The 19,829-nt window shown below is 27.7% G+C and overlaps 1 protein-coding gene across 1 annotated transcript; it reads left to right on the top strand.

The window, feature by feature from the left end:
* The first annotated feature begins 11,454 nt into the window (after positions 1–11,454).
* LOC8258865 (putative clathrin assembly protein At4g40080) lies at positions 11,455–13,081 on the top strand. Its single transcript, XM_002533925.4, has 2 exons — positions 11,455–12,060; positions 12,292–13,081. Exons 1-2 carry the CDS (start codon positions 11,627–11,629, stop codon positions 12,917–12,919), a joined length of 1,062 nt encoding a protein of 353 aa, XP_002533971.4. The 5' UTR covers positions 11,455–11,626; the 3' UTR covers positions 12,920–13,081.
* The last annotated feature ends 6,748 nt before the right edge of the window (positions 13,082–19,829 follow it).

Raw genomic sequence — 19,829 nt, 5'->3', positions numbered from 1 at the left:
AATTAAGTGTATGTGTGTGTAGATATATGTATATATATATATATGATAATAGAAATAAAGAGGGTTTTACTGTAGCAATGCATAGTGTCACGTGAGTTTTGTTTACAGGGGCTGGGCTTTGGACATTTCTTTTCATCTTTTTGGAAAATTTCGTTTTGACCCCATTCCTTTCCTCCCTTTTTCTCCGTCGCCACTACCTCCCTTTCCCTCACACCTTCCATTTCCAACCACTGAAACTTCTTCCTCCCTACTCCCTTGCGTCGGCGTCTTCCTTCCCCTACTTCTTCTTCTTCTTCTTCTTCTTATTCTTTTCTTCTTCCTCCCTCTCCAAAAGCCAAGAACAGCCCCTCCTCTAGCCTCTATCGTTACCGGTAGCCTTGGTGAAGCCTCACCGGAGCAGCGCCTTCCCAGCCGCGATTCGACGTTCTCCGCGAGAGTCAGGCTGTGATTTCAATGTTTTCAGACTCCTCCCATTGCAAGCTTCACGTAGGGGCCTCCGGATTCGAATTCCGACGTTAGCTATACCGACTTTTCGAATTCCGGTGTTTTTTGAACGTAGAATTTTAAATTTTTGGGCTCGATAAAAATTATTTGTACCTTAAAAATTATTTAAAAATCTTAAAAAATGTTAGCTCCACTAGTTGTTAATTATAAATAAATAATTTAATTTAATTGTAAATATCATGAATTTAGTTGTGTGATTAGTTATTGTTTAGTTTGGTGATAATCATGGTTATGAATAATTAATTTAGATACCAGTAAATTATTTGTGAGTTGGTTGTGAAATAAATATTTATGCTGGATTGTTAATTAAAATTTGTGATATGAGTTGTGTTGCGTAGTCCAAAAAAATAATGCTGCTTTGGTGCCCCGATTTTTGATAAATAATATATGAATATTAGAAGTATTTCTAGCAGGTTCTGGACTTGTTATAAATATTTTACCGAATTTTCGATAAAAATTTTAAGTCAGAATTTTTAAGCAGTCTAAATTTAGGAGTCTAGGTTTAGAATTAATTATGAAATGTTTTATGAATTTAATTATTTTTATGAATAAATAATTTGTTGGTTCAGCCAACTCCACCTGAGGCATAGGAAAAGTTAAAGGAAACTCGACAGAACTGTAAATTAAAGTCATATAATTGTTGCACATGTCATATATGGATTTAAATGCAATTAATTTTTATGAATAATTATTATAATTATTATTAGTAGTATAAATGTTATTAAACTTTATTTTCATTACTATTATTATTATTATTATTATTATTATTATTATTATTATTATTATTATTATTATTTCAATTATTTTTATTTTTATTAAAATTATAATATTAATTTATGCCGTTGTAACTGATGTGATTTAATTTTAGTATCTCATGTTAATCAAATAAACTTTTGAGTGTTTGAGTATCATGTTATTTTTAATATTATTGATGCTAAATATGTTTTGTGGCTCGGGATGAGACAACATTAAAATATGCCATCTGATGTATTGCATCACATGCGCATCGGTATAACTCAGAGACAGGTAATAAAGGAAATTTTGGTGATGTGCTCTGGTCGAGCACAGCTCTCTAGGCTTATAGAGTTTTAATTTGCCAGAGAAAAGGTCATGGTCGAGCATTGCTCTCTAAGAGTCGACTGTATTAGTATCTAAGTGACCAGACTGGATTTATGGATCCTGGTCGAGTTTCACTCTCTGGGCACCAATCTCATTGGAATAAGAGAGCCAAAATGCTGATATAGTTGGAAATTTATGATTCTACTGAGGTACTCGTCTCGTGTATGTTAAAATTTTATTTTTCTAAATTATGATATAACATGTATCTATTATTCTGTGATATTCTATACTATTTAAATAATTATTTTATATATATATGGTTGCTTTAATTCAAACTATATGATTTTAACTTACTCCCGAGATTGATAATCTCAATTTAATTATATTTTAGGCGACAGCTAGGTCTTCCGTAGTTTCTCTTTTTAAGCAGACCGGCTCTTTTCTTCCTCGGACTTAACGTAATTATTTTTCTTATATTCGTAACTATCCAAATTTCTAGATACTCTACAGTATTTACATTCAGACTTAATATTTCTATCCGGCATGTTGGACAACCTAGAAATGTATTAATTTTACTGTTGCTGATGAACCAGTATGAATTCTATTGTATTAGTGAATGAGTGTTAGTAGACATAGTGTTTGGTATTTTGGATGGAATTATAATTTAATTAAGTTAGTGATCGTTCAGGCTTGCTACGAATTTCGGTGGACATAAGTCTACCAATTCTCTAGCGCCAGTCACGGCCCACAAATTGGGTCGTGACAGGTTTAATGCAGTTGATAGTTATTTCTCACTCAATAACTATATTAAAGCATTTGGTGAAGACTTAAGAAACAACAACTGATGGTCGATTTAGTTACAATCAACTGTTGATTGTATCAGCTCTATTTAGAGTTTTTTCTTATCGGCCGATAGCTGATTTGATTATTTATTTATTTATTTGAACACTATTCCCTTATTAAATTTGTTTAATAATAACTTACTTTAAGTTGATTTCATATAATTGAATTTTTATATTTTATAATAAATAATTATTATTTTGAAGTTATTCTTAGTAGTTAAATAATTGTAATATTTATAATTATGGTATTTGAAATTAGAAATTTTTATTAGTAGAGTTTAAATTTAACTTTTTACTTTTAAAATAACTTTTTAAAATATTTTTAATAATAAATACAATTGAGCTAAAGAAAATTAACTATAATATTTTTAATCATTATAAATTATTTTTATTAATTTGTATCATTGAATATAATAAAAAAATAAAATATATTTAACGATAAATTATACCATCAATTATTATTTAACATACTAACAGCAACCACTAATAAAATTTTACTAAACGATTTAATTTATCAGCCATCAACTACCAGATATTAGTCACTAGCTATTAGTTGCATTGATCAGCGAACCAAACAGGTTCATACGCTAGTTACTTTAGAAGTAAAATAGTCTATTTGACATTGTTTTTTTTTTTGTCTCTCACTACATTCAATTCAAGCTGATTTATGAAAAAAATTACAGTAAAGGCTTTTTAGGGGACTTTTGAGGAATATGAAGAAGGCATTAAGACAAGTTCCAAGATATAATATATGAATTCGCTATTTCGATAAGTTTGGATAGTTATCTGAATTTTGTAGAGGATATAATTGTTCATCTAAAAAAATTGCATTTAAAAAAATAAGAGATGTTGGATACTTTAGTCCACTTGAATATTACTCTAGCCTCCATTAGAGTTTATAAAATTGCTTTATTTTTAGTTTAACTTGACATTTTTGGTCATTTAGAAATCAACCCACCATTTGTAATAATTGAATTATTTTGAATTTAAAATATTTTGCATGAGCTTCATTTTTCGATATCACAAAATTTCATATTATTTTCTGAGAATGTTAACACATTTTATTTTACAATCAATCCATCCATTGTATCATGTTTACACAAAAATCTTTATTTCTTCAAAGTTTAATATCTCAAACTTAGTACTTGCAAGTGTACGAATTGAATGATAGTACGGGTAAGTTCACCACGAGGTCGATCTCACAAGAAATTGTAGAGCATATATTATAAAGACCAACTATCACAGAAAATACTAAAAATAATTCTAAATACTCTAAGCCAAAGGTTTAAAAATGATTTTAAAGTTTACGAAAGAAATTAAATAATTAGAAAATAAATATGCAACCACAATGATTAATATAAACTATATAATAAAATAACATTTAATCTAGCTTATACTTAGTAATCCCCTTATTTTCCTTAAGTCCAAATCTAATGAATGAGATAGTGCTGTGTCTTTTTCCTAAGTCACTCAAACTAATAATATAACTTAGGTTTCTTATACCAACATAGATTAAAGTAAAGATGATGTTTCTAATACTTTTCATAACAAATATTACTATTAAATTGAGATGATGGTAACCAATAATAATAGATGAAACTAATACATGTATGAAGGTGAAGAAATTATTCATTAAACTCATAATATTTAAGGTTCATACATAAATAAAAAATAAAACTAAATATTTATAAAATTTAGCCTGATATATTTAATCAAATGGTCATTGTCATTAAATAGAAAAACATAAGATATATAAAACAAAAGATTAAAATTCCCTCAAAGTCCAGAAGTTTTTCAAGAAATGAAGAAGATTGATCCTCACTCTCCACGTTCTTAAAAGCTTATCTGATTCTTAAAAGAACAATGCAAAAACTAACTAAATATTGTAGAAGATGAACTGTAGAGAATTTGCAGAGAAAATAATAATCGATCCTCCCTTGTTTAATTGACTTATACTTCTTATAGAGATTCTTTTTTTAGAATCCTTCTCTCAGCATAACACTACTATAGCTATTCTCTAATGTCATAACAAAATAGACAACTTAAAAAGATAACTATCCTCAATTACATCATAACTAATTAATTTTCTCTTTGTGGGCTTTAATAAATTCGACTCGATCTGCAATTTTGGTAGTCCACATTTCTTTATTTCAAGCCTTTACAACCACAGTCTAATTAAAGCCCATTGTACATTTTTTGCTCTTATTCTCTTTTTTTGGCTATTATCTACTAAAATTAGACAAAAAAGTTAAAATGGAATAAAAATCACATATTTCTATATATTATATATATAAAACATGTCAATAAACTACTAAAATATCTTAATTATATATACATAATATGAACCTATCAAAGTTTATAAATATAGTATCGAGAAATTCTTTATTTCTTTAATTTAACATATTTTATTTCACTATATATATAGTGTCTCTTAATCTTTTTGTTGTACCAATGTGATTTAAATTAATATTCTTTTTATCATAATGACAAATGTAGTAATGAAGTAAAGCACTAATCTATACTTCAAGGATTATTTTTTTGTTTTATTTAGTCAAAATTATGGTACTGAGAAAAGCTATGTTTTTGACAAAAGGGAGAAAATGGGTATTAAAAATTCTCTCAAATATAATACATATTCTCTTTAAAAATTGATAAATCTCATAGAATTGAATACCAAAAAAAATAAATTAAAAAACTGAATAGGTTGGATAACAGATCAGAAGCCCAATACACCAAAGAGAAACCGATTTTCAGTCTCACGGGAGAAGGCTACTTGGAGCTGATTAACTCAGATATTCATGAATCAGAGCCCAAAATTGTTCTAAAAACTGACAAACTGATAATGAGATATCCATTTTATAAGCAGCTTAGGCCTAGGGTCACCCCAACCTTCAATCTCTCTCTCTCTCTCTCTCTCTCTCTCTCTCTTTATTATTATCTTTTCCCATTGGCTATATGTAGGAAATCTCAAAAACCTATTAAAATTAATAAAAAAATTAATTGTTTATCCGATGCATTGCACAACCATTATTATTATTATTTTAATTATAAAATTAAGTTGATAGATATAATTTAATAAAAATTTTAATTTTGATATTAAAAATTTTAAAAAACAATAGTAAACTAACTATTTTTAAATATTTTTAATTCTTTTAAAATTTTATTAATACATAATTTAAAAATTATTTATTAATTAATTTTATTATATAGTTAGTATATCAATAAAATTGATCTCATTATCTTTTAGGATTAAAAACTTATTATATAATTAAAAAATTAACATACTATTGAATATAATATTACAAATATAATTTAAAATACAACATTTTAGAATTAAAATTATTATCTAATTGAAAAATTATTTTATTAGTTAATATAATATTAAAATATAATTAATATGCTATTTTTTAGAATAGAATTAACATCATTATTTGATTAGAAAACTAATTATTAGTTAATATAATATTAAAATATAATTAATATGCTCTTTTGAGATTAGAGTCAGTGTTTAATTAGGAATATAATTTATTAATCAATAAATTAATAGCAAAAATTATAAAATTACACATAAGCTTAAATCCTATGTGTCCAAAATAGTACACATATAAAAATAAAAATTATACTTATCAAATATTAGACACACGAGTCAAAAAGACTTAAATTTCAAAAATTAATATATAAAATATATATATATATATATATCAACTTTATTATAAAAACCTTTTTCCAGAAAAATGTTTTTCTAACTTTCTATTTCTCAAATTTATAATGTGATTGTTTTTCAGTTATTTTTTAACTAATTTTTAATTATTTTTGGTTGTTTTATCTAAAAAACTGAAATCAACAAATATCATATATTTAGAAAATTCAATAAATTTACTTTTTATAATACTTTAACATAATAAGAATAAAAAATAAAAAACCATAAATTTAATAAAAAAATAAAATAAAGATATTTCTGTTATTGTTTTCATATATTATTATATATATGCTACGATTTTAAGCTTAATTGAGATTGAGTATTGTTTTAGATTAATCCTTATAGCACTCATTGTAAGTGATTAATATAATCATGTTATTGCTGTGATTACTTATTATGGAGAGGATATAGAGGACCATATGATTATTTATGATTATTTTTTTTGGAAATCTTTTATATTTTATTATATTATTATTTATAATAGGTGATGTTGCATGTCAATTACTTTATATTATTGTAACGAAAAAGTTAATTATTTCATTAAAAAAATTATATTGTTTAAATTATTTTATTAAGCACTTATATTGTAAAATGAGAATTTTAAAATAATTGTGACAGTTTTATAACATATAAATCAAATAGCATTCTTGTATGTATTTTTAAAACTTTATTGATTGCGCATAAAAATAGTTAAGTTTGAACTAAAAGTTATTCATTTTAGTTCATTAATTATTCTTAGAAAAAATATGTAAATTCATAGAATTACGATAAATAACTAATTTTTCATATTTGAATATGGTATAAATTTTATATATTTAATTAGTTTATATGAAATTTCTTAAAAAGAAAACTAATAATCTAAATCGTTGTATCATTCTAAATTTGAATAAAGTAGTCTTAGACAAAGTTATTTATCTTCTTCTGCTTTATGTTTATATATAATTAATTGTCCATTGATCCACTGCTTGACTATTGCTATTATTTGTAATTATTATTATTATTTAAAATGAAAAGAGACGAGTAAAATAATAAAATAACTACTAAAATTAACTTGAATAGGTAATTTAAAAATAGATTGAACTATTATTTATAGTTAAAAATAATATATTGTTTAAAAATATTTTTTTCTGTGTCTTTATCATATTATTCTATTTCGTTTTTAAAATTATTAACCTGATTGATGAAAATATCAATTGGAAAAATATTTTACGTAAACAAAATTTTTTCATTAATTAGTTTAATTTTTTATTTAATATTTATTATTAAATAAAAATTTTAAAAATATTTTACAATAATCAATTTAAATAGAATTTTCTTTGATCATTAAACAAATACATATAAAAAATATATAAGAGAAATAAATATATATAATAAATTAACAATAACGAATCTAATTATTAACATTCGTGTGCAAATTCATATAGAAAAGAAACTAGTATACATATGTGTGTGTCATTGAGATGCCTAGGATAACAAAATTAGGTATAATTGGAAAGCCACACTTAAGATAGTATCTCAAAAAGTATGTTATTGGTTTACCTTCTATATTGTGACATATTATACTATTTACTATTTTAGTATTTAGGGTTTTTAGTAGAGAATCCTATAAATTTTGTTAGATTCTCATGGTTTCTTAAGAAACTTGTATCCATTTTTTGGATTTTTTATTCAAATTTTAAGTAAATAATGTAGACATTAAAAATGTGTATTTCCGTGCATTGCCTGAAATGTTATCTTTATGGCAGTTCTAAAAATATTTTTAGCTAGTGGAGTAAATAAAATTTAATGAAAATAAATATAAAAATTATAAAATCAAAAAGATTTTGTTAATATGAACTAAATAAGGAAAAAGATTAATAGAAACTAAGAATTTAAACTAAAAAATGACAATAAATACAAATTAAAACAGATTTTAAAAGAATTGAAAAATTAGAATATAAATTTAGAGTCAGTAGAGGCAATGGCCCCCGCTGGCTCCAAATAAATCGCCAATATAATGTTGAGCTCAAATCATTAAAAAATGGTAAATCTATTTTTAAACTCTTAGTTTTTTTTTTTAAATTTATTTTATTGAGTCTCTTTATTTTTATTTTATTTATTAAGAAGTTTAATTTAAAAAGAAATTAATTCGTAAAGTGAAATGTTAATTGAAATATGAGTTATTAGATCATTGTTTTATATATATATATATATATATATATATATATATTATTAGCAACTTTTAAAAATAATGTAAAGTTCAGGACAATTAATAAAATTAATATAGAATACAATAGTAGATGGGTGGAACCTGATCCCAACTTGGCTGCTAAAAATAAGTGGTGCTATTGGTAAAGAAATTCGAGAAAAATCCAAATGGAATAAAAATTCCCATCAACACACTCTTTTTTTAGTGCAACTGAAGTTTTGAGTCTGATGTTTATTATTAAAATTGTCTGGTTTTATCACTATTATTATTCTCCTGTTTAATTAACCACAAATGTTAGTAAGATTAAGTGGTCATATATATATGTTTTTTTTTTTTCTTCTTTTTCTTTTTCCAAAATATGATTGAATGCATATTATATTATACTGTGTAGAAAATTTTAAAAACAAATTATGGAATAGACATTTCAGGTTTAGCTAATCTGCCAAGAAACCAATTGACCCTAACAAAGAGAATTATAGAATAGAAAAGCAATTCGCTGTTTTGGGTTCATAGTAAAAGGTGTGGCTTAGCCGACATCAATGAATTATATTATAGATGGATGACCCACCGGCAGTTAGGTTTGATTTATTGTCATTATCACAAAATTAATAAGAATTGACGATACCCATTGCTTTCATTTAACTAGATTAGCTAGCTAGCTTCTGTGCTGCCACCATCTTGCATTTTCATCTTCGAACAAGAGACCCATTTTTAACCCTTTCTTTTCTTTTCTTTTTTACAAATCTTTATATACGCCCTTTTGATGTTTTTCCATTATCAATTCGACCGTTTTCTGAGTGTATAGATGGGTAATTTAGGGTTCAGTGAAAAAAGATAATCCCATGATTGATTTAGATGGAAAAAAAGTGTGTATAAACGGGTTCAGCTTTTTTGTTAGAAAAGATTTAAAATAAAAGAAAAGCAATTATTAGACTTTGGGAGAGAATCAGGGTTTAATGCTGCTTGTTATTTATTTTGAGTAGGAAATTTCCATCATTAAATAGGTGATTGCTTCTGGCATGGCTCAAATCTTTGATTCTTGAGGGAGAAGAGATGATCACCAACCTGTTATTAGTTTTTTTCTTTGTATATTGTAATCACATGCTCATTGTGTCAACTTTATATTCTTTAAGCACATTTTATCTATTCTTTTTAATTTAGTGATTGGTCATTTTCAATTCTTAAAGATGAATTTTAAAATCTACTTTATATTACTTCATACATTTAGAATTTGTTTCCGTTAGAGTTGGTTTCAATTGCGAGATTTTGAATAAGAAATTTAATCAAATTTATGAATTTAATTTAAATTTATTGTTTGATAAATAAAAAAATAATTCAAATCCATAAATTTCAAAAATTTCTCATTTTTTAGAAATTAATTTTTCACATAAAAGGTAGAAAATTTTAAAATCTATTATTTTAAAAGAATTATGATGTTGATAATACTTATCATTCTAATATTGTCCCTAATAGATTTATATTATTCCAAAAATTATTCTTAACTTTAAGTAAACATCTATTGTTTTTATGTTTTAATCTAAATGATATAATTTTAATATAATATATATATATATATATATATATATATATATATATATATATATTAAATTTATGGATTTTAGCTAAATTTATAAATTTTAAAATTTCTCAATTTAAAGGAGGCGTTGAAATTTATTTTCCATATATATTATATATAAAATTGAATTCTAGCTTATAAAATAAAAAAAGATTACATTTTACTCCAACTAACTTTTATAGTTTTATTATTCCTTTTGAGAATTCAATGATTTTTTTTTTTGTTTAAATATGAATATCAAATTTAAATTGAAATTTTTTGAATTAAAGTAAATAACTTATTTAGTTAAAATAGATGGATGAGTGAATTGAAGAAAAAGAGATTAATCTCCTTTTAGCATGCCTTAAAATATAAAATCCTTAATCAACAAGATAGGAAGGAATCACACCAATACCAATTGGTAGAGCTAAGATTTGTTGGGTTCCTTTGCTACACTGGTTTTACTTCCTTCATCATTATATTAGTATGTTATTTCTTTCAAAAGGGAAGAAAAACCAAAACACATAAATACACATAATTATTTTTTTGGTAAAATGTAAACCCTTAATTTTTTATTTTTATTTTATTGAGTCCTTCAATTTTTATTTGTTTGTATTGAGGACTTAATGTTATTAACCAAAAAATAAATAAAAGTATAAGAGTACAATAGAAAAATAAAAGTCTCATCAAATATATATAAAAAGATCTTAATAAAATCAAAAATAATAATACAAGGACTCAATAAAATAAGTTAAAATTTTAAGAGTTTAAGAAAATAAAATAAAAAAATTTGGGAGCTTAATAAAGGGTTTTGTCTTTTATTTTGTTGGACCGGATACGGTACGGATCACACAAATATAAATGCGTCCTATTTATATTGTGGTGACATGTGAATATGGAATCATAAAAATTTTAAATTTTTATTTTATTTATATAGTTTATATTTATATTCTTACTTTAACTAATAATTTCTTACATATTTTTTATTTTATTTAATATTTTTATTTTTATTTTAATTGAAGACCATCAAGGATCTATTTGATAAGATTAAGAATGAGAATGATAATAAGAATAAAATATAATGTAAAAGAATAAAAATAAAAAAATTATATTTTACATGTTGTTTGGCCAGTATGAAATTAAAATTTATTTATTATTGATAATAATAACAATATTTACTTATAATTAAAAATAACAATAATGCTTAATTTATAATTATTATATACGATAAATATAATAAAAATAATATCTAATCAATAAAAAATTATTATTTCACTTATTTGACTATTTATAATTGACTTGATTTAATTTTTATAAAAATTAATTTTTATTTTCTGAAAATAAAGATAATTTTCATTGATGGAGTAATTTTGATTTTAGAATGATTCTCAGTGAATAAGAGTCAACAATTAAAATTACGATTTCTATTTTTATTTCTACCACTACTTTAATCTTTAATTAAAATAAAATTTAAGATTTGAAAGCTGAATAAAATAAAATAAAATAAAATAAAATAAAAGAGTTAATAAAATAAATTGAAAAGATATAGTCGGTTTTTTTGTTTTTGTTTTGGTGGGGTTAGATAACAAGAATTTGCCTAAATACACACATGGCCATACAATTCGATAAGGTAAAACATAACATAATTAACCCCCAGCCTCCTCTCCTCTCTACTAGTACTACATCCTTTCTCTCTATTCTACGTTCTTATCATCCTGTCTTGTTTCAATCTCATCTTCTTTTTCCTTTCTGATCTCTATAATTAAGCTTTTTTCCTCATGAAACTCACAATAAATCTTAGAGACCTAATAGGCATAATCAAAGACAAAGCCTCTCAAAGCAAAGCTGCTGTAATCCGTAAACCGAAAACCTTTTCTCTCCACTTAGCCCTCCTCAGAGCCACAACCCATGATCCCTTTACACCTCCAAATTCAAAGCACATCACCACTGTGCTCTCTTATGGTCATAGCTCACGCGCCACCGCCGCGTCCGCCATTGAAGCCCTTATGGACCGCCTTCAGTCTACCCATGATTCCTCAGTGGCTGTCAAGTGCCTTATTATCGTCCATCACATTATAAAGCATGGTAGTTTTATCCTTCAAGACCAGCTTTCTGTGTATCCTTCTACAGGTGGTAGAAACTACCTCAAACTTTCAAGCTTTAGAGATAACACCACTCCCTTAACATGGGAATTATCTTCTTGGGTTAGATGGTAATTATTATTACTCTTCTTGTTTCAATTGTTTTGAGCTGTTGGAAGCCATGAAATTTTACATCAGTTTTCATTCATTTTGAACTTGAATTGTCTTGGTTAAGTTTTTTCTGTTAATTGGGCTCTAACCACTCTGTTCGAACTCATAATCTCACAGTCCTGAGTTAACTTTTCTTGCTCTTTTCCTCAGTGGTATGAAACTATGAATTCTAATGTATTTGGGAATTTCAGGTATGCTCGATACCTTGAACATCTCTTATCAACATCCAGAGTTCTCGGTTTTTTTCTCTGTTCAACCTCAGGCACAGCAGAGAAAGATAAAGAAGAAGAGAAAGTATCAGCACTTACAAACTCTGATCTACTCAAAGAGATCGATTCTTTATCCAACTTAATAGAAGAAATAAGCAAAAGACCCGATTCTTTGCATTTAAAAGATAATGGATTAGTGGACCAGATCATAAGTTTGGTGGACGAAGATTACTTGTCATCAATAAATGAAACAGCTGCTAGAGTCGACGAGTTTGACCAAAGACTGAGTTGCTTGAGTTTTGGTGACTCGGTTGAGTTAGGATGTGTATTGAAAAGATTAGAAGCTTGCAAAGACAAGGTTCTAGCAATATCTACAAGGAAGAAAGCACTGGTTGAGAGTTTATGGTGTTTGATAAGTGAAATGAAAGAAAAGGTTGGGAATGGCAAACAAGCATACAGAGAGGAAGGAAGACTGCTGCTTACTATGGGAAGAAATGAGTCAGCTCGGTTTACAGACCGAGTTCTAAGCTATGGAAACTCAGTTAAGTTTTCTTCTGCTAGATTTGGATTGAATAATGGGTTTGCATTGTCAATTGTAGAATCAGTTTGAGTCTCCTTGTGCTGTGAACGATTAGAGTTTTTTTTTCTTTTTCCTGGGGAGACATCTTTTGGACATTGTTAAATTGAAAAGGTTAGTCCAAATTACATATGATATTAGTTATCCCTAAATATTATCATACCCTTTATATATGCACATATTGATTTGATTTTCCCTTCTGCCTTTATTTCATCAATTACTTGCTCAATTTTTGTTGTAATCAAATACTATAACATTAAGGATTTTTTCTTTTGGTGCCTTTGACTTTTTAATCTTACGAAGAGAATTGTGCCATATAAGAACATCTCTAATATTTTTAATTTTTTTTCTAATCATTAACCGTTAAAAAAAATAAAAGCAAAATATAAAATAATTTTTTTAGAATTCAATATAGCTTTTTACTTTTTATATTTACACATTTCCTTTAAAGTACCCTTTATTAAAAATTCTCTAAGCTTTTCCATTCGATGCTTTTTCTTTTTGACTTTTTTTTCTCTCTTCATTTTCTTAATAATAAGATTATAAACCTTCAAATAATTTTAGAGTGCTTATTGGAAATCTAATTATTCCTTCTTACCAACTCAATTTATCTTTTGGAATCTTTTATTTTCATTTTTTATAAATAATAAATTTATAATAGCTAAATAGATATTTATAGTCAGATTTTCTATGATCCAAAAGGGCTAACTCGGCTATAAGAATCCAAAAGAGTAGAAAGACCTCACATGGCGAGGTGCCTCTATACGATCTTAACTTGAGGATTTCTCCTGCCTTGAGTTTACAGCATGAGAATTATATAATGAACAGCTCTCGGCTCCCTTTGGTATCAGAGCCTTGGTGACAGAGAAGAGAAACCCAATTATCATGACTTCAGAGATTACTACTCACACTTCTACTCTACAACTCTCTCCTTCTTGCAGAAAAATTATATCCAATAAGATTGACCATCTTGTGGAGATTTCTCATATTCCTGAGAATGTCCAAATCAAAAACACTCTTGTACCCATCATGAACCCATACAATATCTTCAAAAAATAAAATTTTATTAGAAAAACCTTCAACCAAATCATCCAAAAACAACCTTTATCTGTTAAAGAATATGTTCAATCTTCCTCCCTTTCTCAATGTTCTCTCACTGCTACCACTCAGGAGCAGTATGTTACCCTTGAGATCCCAACTTCCTTCATAGAACAATGGAGGAAACATGGATATACGCATCTCCATCTCGGAGCTGTCAGACTAGTCTTCTCAAATCATGGCAGGATGGTCTACCGATTACGGCCCGTATGTCACTGCTGGACACCAGATATCTTAAGTACGAACATGCAGTAATTGGCACGATAGTCACAACACTTAACACTGGGAGTGTTGTTTTAACTTTCTTCCCCAATTTTAATCTATCTCTCCACGATCCCTATCTCTCAACTGCACTCAAGGTCCAAGTCCAGATCACGGGAGCAAATCAAGTGACCGATGCTCTCTCTGCGACCTTGCACCATCAGATAGTCTATAGATTACAGGATCATGCCTTTAATCTCCAGATTCCAGGCTTTCAAGCCTCCTCTAATGCTTTATTCATTATGGCTGTCTCTGGCTAGATTCCTACAATAGTCCAGGCCTCAAGGCAGCTGGAAAAGGAAGATTTGCAGAAGCTGATCTCAACTGAATGGGTGACCAACTATGAAAAACTTCAGGCATCTTAGGCCAAGCCCGTTCAAGCCACCGACCCACTTTTTGTCAACCAAAAAGATGGTATGGTAAAGACGATCTTTACAAAGACAGGAGAATCTTCTTCTGCACCTTCTATCTTCCAAGCGTCAATGATACAACCTGTATCTAGACCTAGGGAGAAGATTCCTATCCACTCATTCCAGTCCTCTGGACATCAGATCTATGCTGCCAGAATGAAAGGACACTTCATCTGGGATGTTGACCCAAGATTGTGCTGATCAAAATGCACTTGTGGAGATGATCTCGATTTTGCTGAACCATGTTTTCAGCATTCTAAGAGAGATCCAAGAAATATGACTCCAGAGACTCCATGTTCAGTCATGGAACCGAGGCCGGATGACCAGGATCCAGACAGTCCTCGGATTGGCATCCACAAGAGACAAAAAGAAAATCAGAGCAAAGCTCCTCTCACAATATTTAAGGAAGCCTTAGATCTTCTTGCAAGAGAAGGGAAGACCGTCCTTGACATCACTTTTGATGAAATGAAGGTACTTTTGGCCCAATTGGGAGTTAAGTTTGAAAAAAGTCCTCCTGCAACTTGCAGAGAAGAGATTCAGTCTGATCTACCGGCAGTACAACCACCCCATACAATCCAAAGCTGTTTTATGTTTCAGCAAGAAGATTTTCCTCCTCTAGGGAAGACTGAGAATAAAAGATCGGAAATCCTTCCCTCAAGGATTACCCTTCCGGATCTATAGAGCCTCTCACTCCACCAGAAGAGGTTCTGAATTAGCAGACTTCAAATTCTATAGTCCAGAATTCCTATCTAAAGAAAATAGATGAAAAATTGGATCAGGCTCTACATTTGGCTCATAAGCTGGACCATAAGTTGAGCTGTTCATTCTATAATTCTCATGCTGTAAACTCAAGGCAGGAGAAATTCTCAAGTTAAGACCGTATAGAGGCACCTCGACATGTGAGGTCTTTATACTCTTTTGGATTCTTATAGCCGAGTTAGCCCTTTTGGATCATAGAAGAATAGATCGTACAAGCAATTAGTTCATTGCCAATGGATCGAGAAGAAGAGAAGGAAGAAATTTAGAAAGCCATGAGAGAGAAGAATATTATGCTCATAGATGAAAGGAAAACTTGCCTGGCTTCATTCGTATCGACTTCTCCTCTTATAGAGGAGTGTGAATACAAAACGACATAAAAAGATAAGGTGAAAATCTTATCTTTGACACATGTCTTCCTTAGAGGAAGAGTTGAGAGATACCAAAGGGAGCCGAGAGCTGTTCATTCTATAATCCTTATGCTGTAAACTCAAGGCAGGAGAAATCCTCAAGTTAAGACCGTATAGAGGCACCTCGCCATGTGAGGTATTTCTACTCTTTTGGATTCTTATAGCCGAGTTAGCCCTTTTGGATCATAGAAGAACAGATCGTGCAAGCAATTAGTTCATTGCCAATGGATCGAGAAGAAGAGAAGGAATTAGAAAGCCATGAGAGAGAAGAATATTATGCTCATAGATGAAAGGAAAACGTGCCTGGCTTCATTACATATCGACTTAACTAACATAAATATTAAAATAGTAATATTTTATTAACACCGTAAATTATAATAATAAAAAGAATTCCTTTAAGAGATCTAAATGCAATAAATAACACAAATATATATGTTGATTCATCCATCCAATTCTATCACTTCAATTTATAGCCCTTTTTTCTAGTGTACCTCTCTGATTGTATATTTAAAATTTAAATTTAAGATTTTAATTAAATTAAAAAAAGTTTTTATGCTACAGGTTCCTACTTGTTGCTTTTATCGTCATATAAATACTTTTCCAATATTAACATGCTTTTTAAAAAAATTTAAATTGAAAGAAGAATCTTAAAGTTGTATCTACATCCTAATTAAACATAGAAAGAACATTTGAATCACTGATTCTGATCTAATTACTAATTATATATATATAACACGAAAGGAGAAAGAAAGTTAAAATACCTTTATTAATTTTATTCTAATTCTAGATGTAATTAATTTAATTTTCTAATTTTAATAGAATTAATTATTGATTAATATTTTTCTAATTCTAAAAAATTAATTTGTAACTAATTTAGTTTAACTATAATTTCATATTAATTCTTAATTCTATAAGAAATTAATGAATTACTCACTATATATATATATTTATATTTATATATATATCTATGATAAAATTCTCAATAATTTTTTTCATAAAAATGAAAAGTTAAGAAATTAAAAAATATAAAATATAATTTTTTTAATTTTATTTGATTAATATACTAATATTATTATAATATTCTATTAATTTGAAGTCTAAATATTCATTAAATTTGTAAAGTATATAATTATATATGAATTTTTACTATACGACAGAAATAATATATGTATATATATATATTTCAATAAAATCATATAAGATGTAACCAACTATTGAAAGAAAAGGAGATAAGATAACACAGTAAAAAGAGCATTTGAATTAAACTTATTTATGCTATCAAGCTAGTAATTTAATCATTGAATATCTAATAAATAGAAATCTTAAAATTCAAGTTTTGACAATCTTAATTTATATAAATTTTTTCTTTAATATGAAAGAAGTTAAAGTAGTAAACCAAAAACAGTTTCTTCATCAACTAGTTCGAATTACACATTAAACACCATGCTTGCTTTTAAAGGAATCTTGAACTTTAATAATTATTATTATTATAATTATTAATTTAAAGAAAGTAAAACCAAAATTATTTAATAACTTATTATGCTGGTTCGGCTTAGGTGAAATGACCATTAAAGTGATATTTAAACTCTTAATAATATAGATAAATAGTCGAAATAGGGGGCCAAAACATTATATTTTACCAATTGTTTTATTAGGTTTAATTGTATTTGGCAATTAAAAACACATAAGTTGATAGAAGAAAATGCATCTTGGCCTTCCACCATTTGGTAGTGAAGGGTGACCCCTGCACCACTGCCACTTAAAATATTCAAATCCCAGACTTGCAAGAAAAGTATACAGCACTTGTTGAACATTCTTTGCTCCTTTGAGGCAGCAAGAAACAGGAATGAAAAGGATAGATACACATTTACTTAATCTGACTGTCAAATCTGTTCTCATTTTTAAATTATCTTTACACAAAAAGAAAAGAAAGAAAAGGAAGCTTTCATCAGCCTGATCTAGTCTTTGAAAACATTGACAAAATAAAGAACAAAAAAGAAAGAAGAGAAGAGTAGTGGATATGTCTGAAATGGACCAATCTTCTAAATCATTTTCTTTTGATTAATGAAATGAATAGTAACACAAAAGGGATTGTTACATTATTGACGTAAGACTGTGATGCTTTCTGTACCTTAGCACCTAAAACACATGCGCAAAATTTTGTTTTAAATATTAAAAATTATCTTATACTAAGTAAATAATATTCTTTTTTTATAATATCCTATTTCTTTATTTTCTATTCTATTATTATTAATAATATATCACTATACCTTTTATTTTTATTTTATATTTCTTTTATTACAATACTGAATTTAATTTTAATAATACGGGCGTATAATTGTCGCATTTTGCCCCAAAGACATAATGCATTGTTACCCGGGTTTGACCCAAAGACAATAATGCATTATATACGTGGGTGTGGATGATATAATTTGCCAACACAGAGTCCAATGGGAATTCTTCTCAGTTTATAATTTATACTAGAGAAATTATTCGTAGGATGTTTTAGGGAAATTAAATAATATTTGTATAAGATATAAATATAACTAAATTTAGAAATAATTTTGATAATTTATATAATAGTTTCAAACATGTATTATAGTCATTGTTTGCAAAATATAAAGTTAAAAAACAATCATTATATATTAAATTAAATATGAATATAAATCTAAGAGCAATATATAATTTTTTTTGAGTTGAAAAAATAAACGGATTCGAACCGCTGATATCTGTCATATGGTAAATCACTGCCTCTTAGGCCTTCCGACTGATTCTACTATAGAGGCCAATGATAGACAATTACTCCCTCCCGTACATAGCTTACACTTTTATCATACTGTGCTCTCCAAATAGCAATTTTTCTCAAAATCTCAAAAGGTGCTTAATTGGAATCCTATTCTAAATAAGGATTCTTGTAGTTCCAGAGGATCCAGCTACAGGAACACCAGGAATGGAGAACTTACCCCGCCCTTTCTGACCATTCTTTAATCTTAAGAATGCTGGTTTTAAGAATGAGTGGTTGCCCTTTTCCGACCTTTACAGCCCAACTTGAGAGCGGACAACTAATATATTCTACTTATTGATGGTCGATCCATAATCCCTGGATGCTGAAAGCGTCTTTGGGTTGATCTCGTAGTTCCTACAGGGTGTAGACAATGGGGTCGGTCCATAAATTTTCTTTCTTTTGTCACATTTTGCTAAAGGGTTGAAAAGAGACAGTGCATCATACTGTTCAAAATGGCCAACTTGATCCTCTTTTCTAAGGATCCCATATAAAAATTAATAATGTATTTATTATAAAGGTTAGTGTGAGTTATTATAATGGAATATTATTTTACCCGACTGCTTATGTGTTTGGCGCATATAATTTTAATTATCATAATGTTGTGCGGTAGATGATTATGAAATATTATGTAATTTTTTTAAAATAACAAATAACGAGAATTATTTAATGAATGATAACATGTTATATTTGGTATACTATTACCTTGTGCATTTGTTTAGCTGGTGACTCTTCCAAGAAAAGTTCGAGTTATATCTCTTCGACTGATTCCATCATAGACGCCTTCTCTTTGATATCGGTACAAATATCGGTTCTTGATAAATGATTTTCTTTCCCGTCGTAGAAATCAATAAAACATCTAATAATAAATCTCATTTATAACGAAAATTTAAAGAATCACTGCATCACTAGAAAAGAGTATGGAAATAAGGTGGCCAACACCATCAGATAATAACTGGGTTTCTTGTAAAGAAGTACGTAAAACAAAGAAAAGAAATCATCCCTTTTCATAAAATATTTTACCAACTAGAAAAAAGAGATAATACGAAAATCCAACACTCATCATTTTAGAAATGCTCTTGATAAAAAGAGAAAGGATGATATAAATCCAGGTTTTTTGGTAGCAAACAGTGAGCAGGAGAAATCAATAGTGAGGAAACGAACCCTCAATCCTTTCTTATTTAACCAATGAAAGGAAGAAAATATTTCAGATCTTAACTACAATA

Source organism: Ricinus communis, chromosome 7 (genome assembly GCF_019578655.1).
Source record: "Ricinus communis isolate WT05 ecotype wild-type chromosome 7, ASM1957865v1, whole genome shotgun sequence".
NCBI lineage: Eukaryota > Viridiplantae > Streptophyta > Magnoliopsida > Malpighiales > Euphorbiaceae > Ricinus > Ricinus communis.
The sequence above is the reverse complement of the archived record's forward strand: the minus strand, read 5'-3'. Positions and strand labels throughout refer to the sequence as shown.